Here is a 12,510-nt window from a genome sequence, read left to right as displayed (position 1 = left end):
GGTTTCCCAGGATAACTGATACGGGATATATAGCTCAACATTTTCGTCCGACAATTCACGGTGTGTGCGTGGGGGCTGTTTAGTACTTGATTTCAATTACAGGCATACTCTCTACCTAGTATAATTGGGGGGACCAGTCCCCCCAAACCCCCCTGGGGCTCCGCTGCGCGGAGTATTACATTCTCCGCGAAGCGGCAGCTCGAGGGCTTTTGAAGGTACTTTTATGAGCGCGGCAGTGCTACGCGAGCTGTAACGAGCTGTTAGGGAAGGTTTATTACGGTATGCCACGGTATGCCACGGTTTGTTACGGTTTGTTACGGTTTGTTACGGTTTGTCAAGGGGGAACCAGCTTGAAGACTAAGCACCGTGTACTTGAGGACCATAGTTAAAGACTACAGTACTCAATGGCAGCAGTTAGAAGTTAGAACAATTACCTGTTAGTGAGCGAAGGAGTGGGCTAATTGCTGACATTGTCACAAACTGTCAATGCGTTCCTCAGTATTACAGTATTATTCTTTACTCCCATGCATCCTAAATGGAATACCTATCCTCTACCTACTAGTACCGATAGTACTGTAGATCATTGAGACATTTTAGTAGGTATGCCTCCATCTAACCTAATGCCACGGTAGTGTCAATCGACTTTCTGGTGCTAACTTGCGTGGGTCTGTTTGGGATGAGCTCGCTGCAATGAACTGGATATCCTAAAATCTGAGCAACAGAGATTCCGAGGGGACAATGTACGGTACTGCAGTTGGCATAGCAATATGAGTGACATGATAATTCAACAAATCCCTTTATAAATAGCTTGTCCATTTTGAATGAACACTGTGCAATGAACAGTTTTCCTAAATATCCTTTCATCAGAGGGTTCGGCACTAAGTACCACTGCATCGATGTATAGCGACGAACATGAATCACGGAATTAGAGTAATAATGTACCATAAGTTACTGAAAATCACAGAGTTAGTTTGACTACCAAGAATAATAACGTACAACGACCAAGGGTAACAGAAATAGCGTGAATAAGAACTGGAGAGTAGCTAGGTGTGTGAGGGTACATAGACAAATATATCGAGATAACACGACAGAGTTATCGAGCAGACCGTGATATAAAGAAATGATAGGGTAACGAGGTGGTAGAGTAACGAAGCGATAGAGCAACGAGGAGGTGGAGTAGCGAAGAAAGTGGTAGTAATGTATTCTGACCGACAGACATTGCATCTTTGACCAAGAAGGCCATGTATAAAGATTGTCCAATGAACTGCCGGAACAGTTGGTATCCGAAATTAGCTAAATATTCTACCGCATGGCCACAGAAGATACGAAAGCAGCGTTCACCAAATAATTAAAACAATTCGAACCGACAGTCATGCCTTTTAGTCTCACAGGGCCCTCAGGACGTTTCAGTGGTTCATTAACTTCATCTTCCGCGCCTACCCTGATGTCTTCATGATTGCCTATCTCGACTTCCACGAAGCGGCTACGCCGGGAGACTTGAAGCGTAGTAAGACCGATGATGGAATAACCTATAAATAGTCTAGTTAGACCCGTTATAAACAGGTTGTCCCTTTCTGATCTCCAATGAACTATCGGTACAGCAGGTATCTTAACTGGCTAAAGATCATAATAAAACGAGGTACTGGCGGGTCTTCAACCTCGGGAATACTGGCCATGGAATGAGGTAGGCATAGTTTAGCTTGCAGGACTTGAGAATATGAGTTGTAATGCTCGGTAACTCAATTTATCGAGCCGGATTGTCCAATTAGAAGCCATACATCTCACTTATACTCCTGCACAGACTTAAATCAAGATTCATTACGTATATAGAACGATGAACCGGTACATTATTGTGGCTGTCGTGATTCCGCTTTAGAATTGCACCATTACATGTACTACTGTGCATTCCAGGCCCGTTCTACCGCCTAGAATCTTTATATCGAGTACTAGAGTACTGCGAAGCGGTTCAATATATCCGGGTTTTACCGCTTGGTATGCAGTATACCGTATTCTAATCGTTGAATCTATTCGGAACTATATTAGATATGTTACTGTATTTGTATTCTAGTAGCTGAATCTACTCGGAACTACAACAAGTAGTCCCTGTATTACCGTGTCTATAGTCTAATGGTTGGGTTTAGTTGGAACTACAGTAGGTATAGCACCTGTATGACCGTATTATTGCTTGTCCGAGCCCCTATAACATTATGTTCGATCGTGGTACAGTTTGATGGCATTAGTTGTAAAGTCGACCAATTGAAGCTTGTATACTGTACTAAGATTCCTGCCTTAACTTTTCCAGCGCTAGTATGGCATTACATAGCTACAGTACATACGATTCAGCGAATAGAGGACGGCTACTGCCCATTACTTTTTCAGGGTTGGTGTATATGGCATTGCATAGCTCCAGTGCATACGATTTAAAGAATAGAGATGGCTTCTGCCCATAAATTTTTCGACGCCGGTATATCGCATTGCGTAGCTACGGTACATATGTTTTGGCGAATAGAGACGGGCCATTGGTCAAACCGGCTTTCAGGAGTGCATGCTTGATTGGTCGAGAGCAGATTCTAGACAGCTGATTGAAAGAGTGATTATTTTAAAACTGCATGTCTAATTGGACTAGACCGAATTGTTCTACCCGTGTAGTACTGTAGTTAACTCATTATTACATTCGGGGCCGCGGTTCGAATAGCCGCCATCGCAGCTTTCGCTTGCGTGATTCACAACGTCCGAGCCAGGGGGGGACCATTAAAGCTGCCTAGATATTATTTGAGTGCAACGGACCTATTGAACCTACGGTAGTAAGAGATCATGCCGTGTCGCGGACTTAGCAAAGTATCTACATAGTTCCTAGTGAGTTACCCTAAACAATTTAATCACAAGTACATTGCACTGAGTGAATACGAGCAATTGAAAAGAAGATCTTCATAAAATTACGCTACAGTACTGCTAAGCCGTATTTACAGTACCACCAATACGCATTGTTGATGTACCATGTATCCACGTGGTACGTAGGCCCCTGAGCATCGCTAGATCTTCCACTAACTACGTACTTACAGCAGTAAAGCAAAGATCAATGGCACAATTGTCCACCACCAATCACGCAAACAGGGTGTGTGCATTTATCCGTTAGTACAAGATCTGCGGGCTAAACACCCTGATCAGCATTATGCTAAAGCCCATACGGCTCCGGCCGAGGCAAGGCAGGGGCAAGGAGGGGAATCCCGGAAGAATTTCGAGCAAACTCGGGTCCTCCATATGTGTCTCTCTCCATTGTACCAATTGGTACCGGCTGCAAAGCACGCCCCTCCGACGTCGCGTCTCTCTGATACGCAGCAGCATAATCTCTAAGCCATTGTATGCTGCTTCTGCACTGCGTTGCGTCTCAGACACCTCCAACTCCTGCACCGAGAAAAATTTTGCATCGCCATATCTTATTACAGGAAAAACTACAATTCAACACTAATCTTACTGGTAAAAAAGAAGCGACCTCACTATCTGACTGGTGCACAATTCGAAAGAAAATCAACCAGGTTGGAGACCCTGGAGAACCTGGGGAAATAGCCGCCTCGGCCGGGTGTGACCCACCGACGTTCCGCGCGGATCTCCGGACGTAGTCTGAAAATCGTCAGTTCACGTGACCATTAATAATCCAAATTGGCGACTCATTAACCCCTCTGTCCGGTGTCGGCAGACTCAATTTCAACATACAAAACCGACGACTCGTCCTATATCGAAAGAATTTTTTTTTCTTTTCAGCTTTGGAGTTTTTGACCTTATTTTTTCCCCAGGGTCCAGTTGGACTATTGAAGTTTTAAGTTTACCGAGGAGTCACCTTTGACTAGTTGAAATTTTTTTCATCCACTTCGTCTCCCACAGAGACGGAACCAGTATATCCTCGCCGCTTGGACTAGAACGTATAAAATGTCGAGGGACTTCAACGTGTTGCAGTTTATCAACTCGCTGAACACTATTGAGCCAGCCGAGAGCTCGTACAGCTCATCTTCGTCGGCAACCTCGCCAAACTCGAACAAGAAGAACGCAAAGACCGGGGATGACCTGAGCGTATTTGCGACGACCGAGTTCTTTGACTTTGATGCCGGGCGCAACACCGACCTCAGCGTCGTAGACGACATGCTCATGCAGCAGGAGAAGTCGATACAGGCGAAGCAGTTCAACGAGCAACAGCAGGCTTCGTCGAGCAGCCATGTCGCCGACTTTGACGGGTCCTTTACTCTCAACAACTTTTCCATCGCGCACGACCTGCCTCAGGCCCCTATTGCACACCAAAACAACACGACTACTAACCCTACTTCATATGGATACCAGCATCATCATCACCATCAGCCACACTACTTGCAGCCGCCTCCCGTAGCCCCGATGTACCAGGCGCCGCCGGCGCCGGCCCCCACTCCGGTGGTGTCCACTCCCGCCGCATCATCTGCGGCGCCAGCTTCCAGAAAGAGAAAGCAGTCGGCTAGCCCGGAGGAGGAGATGCACTCAGAGGAGCCGCGAGTGGCGGCTGAGGAGGACAAGCGTAGAAGAAACACAGCTGCCTCGGCGCGGTTTAGAATCAAGAAGAAGATGCGCGAGCAGGAAATGGAGCGCAATGCGCGGGAGCTGCAGGAGAAGGTCCAGCAGCTGGAGACCAAGGTCATGCAGCTGGAGATGGAGAACCGGTGGCTCAAGAACCTGGTTGTGGAAAAGAACGAGGCGCGAGACGCCACGACTTTGCTGGATATGAAGAACAAGGTTCTTGCCGACGCACAGTCGTCGCTGGTCAAGAAGGAGCTTGGCTCTTCGCGCAATGCTAATTAGATGATACTTATGGACGATTAATGACACTTTTTTTTTTCAACATTCATTTCATCGGTTAATACTTGGTAGATCATCACATTGTTGGTACTGATAACTAGTTACCTATAGTCGGTTTATGATTTATTGGAGATAATCATGGTAGTTGGTACTTTTGAATTGCTGGATCGTATATACTTGTGGATAAAGAGGTTTGTACTTTGAAAGTTGTTCGGGGTCGTGGGTTTGTGAATGGTTGGATTATGATACGTTGCTTCACGCTGGTACTTATGAGCAGTACTGCTGAATTATGGTGAGCTAATTGTTGAAACGTGTACATCGTTATGTCCCTTTTTGACTGCTCGATTATGACAAGTTGATTGTTGGATGATCCGTACAGTACTTTGTGAATCGTTGGATCGCGGTGTGGATCCGTATATACATTCTTTAGCCTAACGTTAATGGTAAGTTAATTGTTAGATCATGATATGCCTTGTGAATTGTTTTTGGGTTATGGTAAGTTGGATGCTACTATTTACAAGATATAATGGGTTACTCTGCCTTGGCGTAGTTTTCATACGCCTTGTATCCAGAAACCCCGACAATGGCGGCAATAATTGCCTTGGTTACATGGCCGTAGATTCGCCCCGGGTCGTCTGGCTGAGCAGCTCGGGGACCCCATGGCCCATAGTTTACAAACCAAACTACAAAATCGCTGAGTTAGCCAACCAATCAGATCATACCCGGATAGAAATAAAACTTACTGGCCTGCTTCTCTTCCTTGGTTAGTTCTTTCCAGTCGCCTCTGGCCTTGTCGTCTAGATAAATAATAACTTCTTCCTGGTCCAAATGGTCCATCTTATGCCAGTTTTTGCTCAACCCGTGTAGATTTGGAATCTCTGGGTTCTGCGCAGAGTAGCGCATTCGTCGGTCATCGTCGTCATGCTCGTCGTCGCCAAGCTTGAATGCAGTGGCCAGTGGGCTCTCGGCTGCCGCAGCCCGCCGCTTGACATGCCCGCTAACTCGACTGCTAACGTGAAACGATCTTCTAACCACCCGTGCCAGCATCTTCGGTTACCGTTTGGAGTCAGGGAGTGAATAATTTCATTAATACTCCGGGACGTGAGTTACATGGCCAGCGTATGTCTCAGCACAAACAACGGTCCACATTACCGCGTATTGAATTATCCATCGAATCAAGTGAAAGGAAGTAATGGATTAGTTACTGGAAGTAAATCGATTAGCCTGTAATTCCCTAGTGGCCTCATGAGTTGGCTCCAGAAGTAAGGTCCATATTCATGCCGTTAGATTAGTTCAAATATTATACAACTGCTGAAATAAAAAAAACTGGCTACCATGTTATGCGGATACCTTTGAGAGGCTTAGTATCGATCCTTCTAATCTCTTAGAAACCACTACAATTGCCAGCCAGCATCCAGAGTGGGAGTGGAACAACAGATTTTAACTATTCCTCCTCTTCCGCCTTCTCTTCAGTCTTTTCAGATCTATGGTGCCGTCTTCTTCTCTTCTTTTTCTCCTGGCTAGCAGCTTCCTCGCCTTCATCCTTCTTCTTCTTAATGCTCAGCGGATTCGGCTGCTTTGGTCCCTTCCGCTTCTTCTTTGGCTTTTCTCCCTCATCCTCCTCGTCCTCATCAGACATTCGTCGTTTGTTAGCATTTGGATCATTCAGACCCTGGGTTAGTTTGGCATGCTCGATTCGAGCCCGCGCTCGCTCAGTGTTCGGCGACATGGGCTCCATGATCATCACAGCCTTGTTTATGTAAATCAATGGCACGGCTGGAATCTTTGCCAGTAGTCGTCGAAGCTGGACCTTCTGGGTCGCAACGCAATACCTATGCTTATTTTTACCCTCGACGATAATAACACTAGTCATGCAGTCAAACGCTGATAGCGGTCCGCTCTTGTCGTCCTCATCATCTTCTTCGTTCTGCGAGCTCTTGTTGGGCCGTTTCGGCAAGTGTCCGCATCTTCTTCGCTCAAACGTCTTGGCCAAGTCAATTGCCTCCTGGTTTTTGGCCTTGTACAGTGCTTCCATGGCACATTGCGTAATCATGGGCTTGACTTCGCCCTGGAGCGTCCTGTGCAGCCCTTTGGCCAGATCAAATCTGGTACGAACTGCCTCGAGAACGATCTCCTCGTCGATAAGTACCTGGTACGGCTCTCGGAACCCAAAATTCAGATGCAAATAATGCATCATCTTTCTGTACGCCTTCGCCCGTTTTTGCTTCATCTTTTATCGGCCCTATTTGATTTGTGAAGCGATAAGTTGATCTATGAAGCGATAAGCAGAGGTCGGCATTTTGAAATTTTTTGGAAATTTCGCCCTGCGGCTTATCAGCCGTGCCTCTTCCGCGCGCGACCACACCCATCACCAGTACAGTACCAAGAGTATACGCGCTATTCGAGAAGACCACGTACCGGTAAAGCAGACATATCAAATGGCTCGCCAGGGGATAAAAGCGACCGAGGTAAGTTTTTTCTTCTTTGGAGTTATTATATTGGTTGTAATAAGTGGCTAAATGATTTTTTGTAGCAACTGTGGGCGTCTTCGCCAGCGTTTAAGCCCCAGTTCTCCCTTGACTCCCAGCCATTCTGGGCTACCGTTCTCGTACTAATTGGTAAGTTGATTTTTTTTTTGTGGTTAGGATTCATAGCTAATTGTCCTGGTAAGCATTGATTTCTACTAGCATTTTTATGGTCACGGAGAAGAAGTCTATCTCGGGTATTGCTCGATCGAGCATTGCAGGTCTGGTGGCCTCTCTGGCATTCGGGTAAGTTAATCAAAACCAATCTTGGGAGACGGAATTTGCTGACTGGTTCTAGTTTCGGTTCTGTATTCTTGCTGGACTCGGTAGGAGTCTATGTTTAATATATAGATCATATCCACAAATTGAGATATATGTATCATTGTAGATTGTTATGCATAGTTGGCCTTTATCATTATTATTATACTTAAGGGGATGCTATATGGTGGCTATCCTCTGTATAGCTGCTCTTATCTAGTCAGTAATCAACTACTGGTATATCAAAAAGACGCCGTGGCGATGGACGACCATGAACTGTTGAAGCAATTCTTATGCATGAGTACCTCCTCCAACCAATTAGTGGAATAACTATTACCTCAAAGAACTAAAAACTGCATCTGAAGGCGTCAGGATGAATTATATGTGCTATAATTAGCCATCAGTAATAGTCCCATGGCAACCTATTTTTTCTCCTGCATCGAGGCTGTTCCTCCTGTGTCTAGTTTGTTTCTCCTTTCGAGTTTGTTACAGCCCTGTTGGAGCTATTTGTTACACACCTAGTTACAGAAGCTTGTAACAGTGTTACAAAACCACAAACTCTCGCCAGTGTCTTAATCCGTGGTACTAGTTCGCGGAAAGATCGCTACTATCCCTCCGCGTAGCGGAGCCACAGGGGGGTTTGGGGGGACTGGTCCCCCCATTGTCACTAGAAAGTATTGATAGCGAAAGAAAGGACCGCATGTTTAATCGGATCAGTTTGAATTTTCTGCGTGTGGGGCGAACGTACGGCTGAACGACATTTTTCAACTGTCACCTCAGTAACAGATCCAGTTATGCGAGCAATAGAAATGCTGAGATCAAGGCTATTTATCCGGAACGCACACACCCAGGTGATTAGGAACTACGGCCCACGGCTGTATGCTCACTCGGAGAGCCCAGACTCGCCGGAGTTCAAGATCTCGTTCTCTCAAGACCCGGAAGCGCTGTCGATGGGTGTTCTGAGGAAAGAGAAGCCCAAGGCGATCCCGAGCAATCCGAACAACTTTGAAGAGAACAAGAAGTTCCTCAACGCTATGCATCAGGTCATGGGGGCTAATGTCCACAAATGCCCCACCTACCAGCAGGTAGCTTACACCGAAGGGCGCAACGCGCAGTTCTTCTCCATCTACGACTTCCGGAACCCGCCTGCCCAGGACCGCATTGCCGACGTAGAGGACTCTTTTGGCCACATCCGAGTTGTGGATGGCAATATTGAGCCCAATTCTTATGAACCGAACAATATGTACCGACTAGTGTCCCGCAACGGGTACCCTCAGATTTCGGATACTCTTTCGGACCTCATCATCAAAGAGTGCGAGAAGAACTAACCTAACTAGCTACCCAGATGGTTTAGGCACAATAGAGAGAGCACTCTACTTCAATGGACTTGTGGGCCAGCCCCCAAACCCACGTAGCTCCGCTTCGCGGAGGCCAAATGTAGACTACAACAATATCTCCGCGAAGCGGAGCCCCAGGGGGGTTTGGGGGGACTGGTCCCCCCAATTGACCTTAAGAAGGAAAGAAGGAAATAAGATATATGATAGAGATCTATCGCTTCAAAATAAATAGGGTCACAAGTAGTCTCGATGAACGTTAATGAGGCTGGCGGCCGAGTCGCCCTGGTCGGCGAGCTCCCATACCATCTGCGTGACATGCTGTGCAATGCGCTGGAGCGGCGCTACTGAAGGCATGCCCTTGGATACGACCATGGCTGAGTTGAGCTCTTCGGCCAGCGGTCGCAAATGAGAGGGAGAGAGCAGTTCTGCGACCATGGGGTCCGCAGACGGGTCTTCGTAAGCTAGCAATGTGAAGATCTGCTCGAGCCTCTCGCCAATGAATGGCCGCTTGTCGTTCTTGTACTCCTCCTGTAGCTGCTGGCCGTACTTGATGACCTCGGTCAGGCCCAGCTTGTCCGGGTGGCAAGGCACGGTCCGTCTAACAAGCTCTACAAACTGGCGGCATTTCAGCTTGAAAACGATAATGTCGTTCTTCAGCACCTCCGGGTAGAACAATTCCAGCTGCTTCATGGCGTCGGCGATTTTACCCTCGACAACAAGCGAGCGGATGACCTGGCGATGCTTGAGTTCGGCCTCGCTCTCCTCCGCCGAAGTCGGCTGGGTCGCTCTTGGGTGGTCGAGTTTCTTGAGTTCGGGACTGACATCATCGTCTTCTTCCGCATCTATGTCCATTGCGTCCTGATTATTACTCTGGGGCTGATCACCATCTTCCATCTTCTCGCGCTGGAACGCCTTGGCCGACTCAATGAGCCCAAAGTGCGAGAAATACGATGCTACGAGATCTTCAACAAACTTGAGGTCAAACGCGTTGCGCAGTTCCCGCGGACGCAGCTCGCTGTCGCGTATGCGGCGCAGTACCGACTGCTTCTGTTCCCGGACGTACTGGTCAATGTCATACACAAACTCCTTGGCACCAAAGTTCGTCTCAACGACATGCGAGCTCTTGAGACCAATTGTCGGGTACAACCGGTCAGATACATCTGTAAAGGCTACCTGCAGCGACAGACCGTTCTTCGTGAAGAAGATATGCTTCTTTTCGAGGTTGTATCCGCACCCAATGACGTCTCCCTTGCCGAAATGCGGGCCGTAGGGCTTCGCCGCGCCCTGCGACACGATGATGCGCCCGTCGTCGCCGTGGTATCCAAACGACTTGGTCTCGAGACCAGGCATCTTGACCAGCGGGCACTTTTCGTCACACAGACCGACACCAATCAGATCGTCCTCGCCCGACTCGCATACCGTTACCTCGTAATAAAAGATACCGCAATTGTCAGGCACCGGGTGGTCTGTGCGCAGCACGACGGTATCGTTCGACGGGCGACGCACATCGCGCTTCGCCTTAAGCGTCGTGCCCGTCTCGTCCATCTCTACGTTGTCCTCGCCCTTCTTAACCCAGCAGGTCGGCAGCGGAGGCAGGCCGATGACGGCGCGCGGCGCGAGCCGCACATTGTGCGGCTTGGAGGAAGACGACGCCGAGGATGGAACCCCTGCAGGCGCTCGCCCTCCGACGTAGTATCTATCGTGGGTGGCCCCGGAGCCACTGCTCTCTTCTGGTGTCGCAATGTCGCTACCCAGCAGGGCGCTGGTGGACTGCGAGGGCCCCGGAGCTACTGGCGAGGAGGATCGGTGACGGTCGAGCACGTCACTGGCGCGCTTGATTCTTGCCCGCTCATTCGCCGTCTGCCAGACACCGGCCGCCTGGGCTTCCGCCGTAGCCCGCGATGGGTACATGCGGGGCACCTCGAACTCGGAGGGCCGCACCTTGCGGCTCAAATGGGCCATGAGCTCGTCGTCGCGGCTCTCGAGGTCAGATAGCCGCGCATTCCTTAAGCCGCCAAACTGGACGACGCGCTCGCCGTAGCTGGTCAGTCGCAGGTAGGATGGCAGCGCCTCTAGCGGCTTCTTGATCGCAGACGCCGGCCCCAGCGTCGGCGTCTCGTCGTTGTCCTCCTCGGCGGCCGAGTCGTCGCTGGTCGCCTTGATCGGGGTCACCTGGCCGTCCCCGTCGACGGCCATGCGCGCCCGCGCGCCCGCGATCTCAATCGGGTATGGTTCTGGCGCGGGCACGGGCTCGACGACCGCCTGCGGTGGGGGCACCGGCGTCCCTTGTGCCGAGTGCTCCAGCGAATAGCCAATCGAAAAGCGGTTCTCTAGGCTATCCATTTGTAATTATAATATGCTCCCCGTGTCTTCGTATTGTTCTCTTTTGAATTAGTCGTATACCGGGGGCCTGGGTTCGGTTTACTGTGGGATTGGTTGGTTGCGTTCTGGATGGATGGTGATAGTGTGTGGGAGGTGGTGGCGGAGAGGCCCTTTAATGTGTGGGGTGTTATCGCTGCCAACCACAGACACAACCTCACTGACCCAAGCACTGAGACAAAGCAACGCCAGCCGTTTGGCAATGGCATGAATGGCGGTAATCTCGCTAATAATTATTTCTTTGGTATGAATTGTCGATATTATTTGCCCATTGACGTTTTTTTAGTTGGTAGTTTCTTAGTGCGTCTCCTCTCCACAGAGCACTATTACAGTACCGGTAGTACAATTGGTTCCCCCCCCTCCAAACCCCCGTAGTGGCTCTGCCATGCGGAAGGAAAGCCAATCAGCCAGGCTCCAGTGCTTGAAATTGGAATGCTTATTGGATCTTGAAATATGGAATTTGTAAATGTTGAGATCTTGAAATTCGGAATGTTTAAATGTTTGATCTTGAACTACTGAATTGGAATGCTCAATTGTTCAGATCTTGAAATGCTGAATTGGAATGCTCAATTGTTTAGATCTTGAAATGCTGAATTGAAATGCTCAATCGTTTAGATCTTGAAATACGGGATTGAGCACTCAATTGTATTTGAATCTTAAAGATATCTTACAATAGGTGCCTGATATGCACGTTACTTTAACGATGCTTGATGTAAATGGTGAGGATGGACCAATTGCTATAGCAAGTCCAAAGTGAGTACACTTGACAATCGTATAACTGTCGTTGTGATGCGATTAGACATTGTTATTCCGGTAAGCACTAGGTTGAGGTTGAAGTCTTATTTCTGAATTACCCGTGAGTGTGATCGATGTTTGGTATCTTTAGGATAAATTCCGACAATTTAGATGATATATCCAGTGTGTTGTTACTACCAGGAATATATGCACAATTACTGTACTACCAATGCATCCTCCGGTAGACAGTGAAGAATGATGCACTACACTGTATTTAGTTTGCATCTGAACTTAAAATTGAGAGACTATGCAATGCGGCTACCGCCGTTGCATATATAAAATACTTGAAAGCCACATTGACGACCTTAAACTCTCTGGCACTCTCGCCTTGCACCACTGTCTTGGTTTCTCTAGGTGAACCCTACCGCAGATTAAGTCATTCCTCACACAGATGCCGT

At 48.3% G+C, this 12,510-nt stretch overlaps 7 protein-coding genes across 7 annotated transcripts; 4 read left to right on the top strand and 3 right to left on the bottom strand.

Annotated features, from left to right (window-relative positions):
- Positions 1 to 2,127: 2,127 nt before the first annotated feature.
- Positions 2,128 to 2,424, top strand: TRVA0_015S01728 (uncharacterized protein; the record flags this gene model as incomplete). Its single annotated transcript, XM_076684416.1, has 1 exon — positions 2,128 to 2,424. The coding sequence occupies one exon, from the start codon at positions 2,128 to 2,130 to the stop codon at positions 2,422 to 2,424; it is 297 nt and encodes a 98-aa protein (XP_076541384.1).
- A 1,503-nt stretch (positions 2,425 to 3,927) lies between these two features.
- Positions 3,928 to 4,821, top strand: TRVA0_015S01706 (bZIP transcription factor; the record flags this gene model as incomplete). The annotated part of the gene is made up of 1 exon (XM_076684415.1): positions 3,928 to 4,821. The coding sequence occupies one exon, from the start codon at positions 3,928 to 3,930 to the stop codon at positions 4,819 to 4,821; it is 894 nt and encodes a 297-aa protein (XP_076541383.1).
- A 528-nt stretch (positions 4,822 to 5,349) lies between these two features.
- Positions 5,350 to 5,865, bottom strand: TRVA0_015S01684 (uncharacterized protein; the record flags this gene model as incomplete). The annotated part of the gene is made up of 2 exons (XM_076684414.1): positions 5,350 to 5,501; positions 5,562 to 5,865. 2 exons carry the CDS (start codon positions 5,863 to 5,865, stop codon positions 5,350 to 5,352), a joined length of 456 nt encoding a protein of 151 aa, XP_076541382.1.
- A 397-nt stretch (positions 5,866 to 6,262) lies between these two features.
- On the bottom strand, positions 6,263 to 7,048 carry UTP23 (rRNA-binding ribosome biosynthesis protein UTP23; the record flags this gene model as incomplete). Its single annotated transcript, XM_076684413.1, has 1 exon — positions 6,263 to 7,048. The coding sequence occupies one exon, from the start codon at positions 7,046 to 7,048 to the stop codon at positions 6,263 to 6,265; it is 786 nt and encodes a 261-aa protein (XP_076541381.1).
- A 208-nt stretch (positions 7,049 to 7,256) lies between these two features.
- On the top strand, positions 7,257 to 7,687 carry OST5 (OST5 family protein; the record flags this gene model as incomplete). Its single annotated transcript, XM_076684412.1, has 4 exons — positions 7,257 to 7,286; positions 7,352 to 7,436; positions 7,490 to 7,589; positions 7,642 to 7,687. The coding sequence occupies 4 exons, from the start codon at positions 7,257 to 7,259 to the stop codon at positions 7,685 to 7,687; spliced, it is 261 nt and encodes an 86-aa protein (XP_076541380.1).
- A 708-nt stretch (positions 7,688 to 8,395) lies between these two features.
- TRVA0_015S01618 (uncharacterized protein) lies at positions 8,396 to 8,929 on the top strand (the record flags this gene model as incomplete). The annotated part of the gene is made up of 1 exon (XM_076684411.1): positions 8,396 to 8,929. One exon carries the CDS (start codon positions 8,396 to 8,398, stop codon positions 8,927 to 8,929), a length of 534 nt encoding a protein of 177 aa, XP_076541379.1.
- Positions 8,930 to 9,172: 243 nt separating this feature from the next.
- VID30 (glucose-induced degradation complex subunit VID30) lies at positions 9,173 to 11,281 on the bottom strand (the record flags this gene model as incomplete). The annotated part of the gene is made up of 1 exon (XM_076684410.1): positions 9,173 to 11,281. One exon carries the CDS (start codon positions 11,279 to 11,281, stop codon positions 9,173 to 9,175), a length of 2,109 nt encoding a protein of 702 aa, XP_076541378.1.
- Between the last annotated feature and the right edge of the window lie 1,229 nt (positions 11,282 to 12,510).

Source organism: Trichomonascus vanleenenianus (assembly GCF_965637985.1).
Source record: "Trichomonascus vanleenenianus strain CLIB 3782 genome assembly, contig: TRVA0_015S, whole genome shotgun sequence".
In the NCBI taxonomy this organism is placed as follows: Eukaryota; Fungi; Ascomycota; class Dipodascomycetes; order Dipodascales; family Trichomonascaceae; genus Blastobotrys; species Blastobotrys vanleenenianus.
This window is presented reverse-complemented; position numbering and strand designations above follow the sequence as displayed.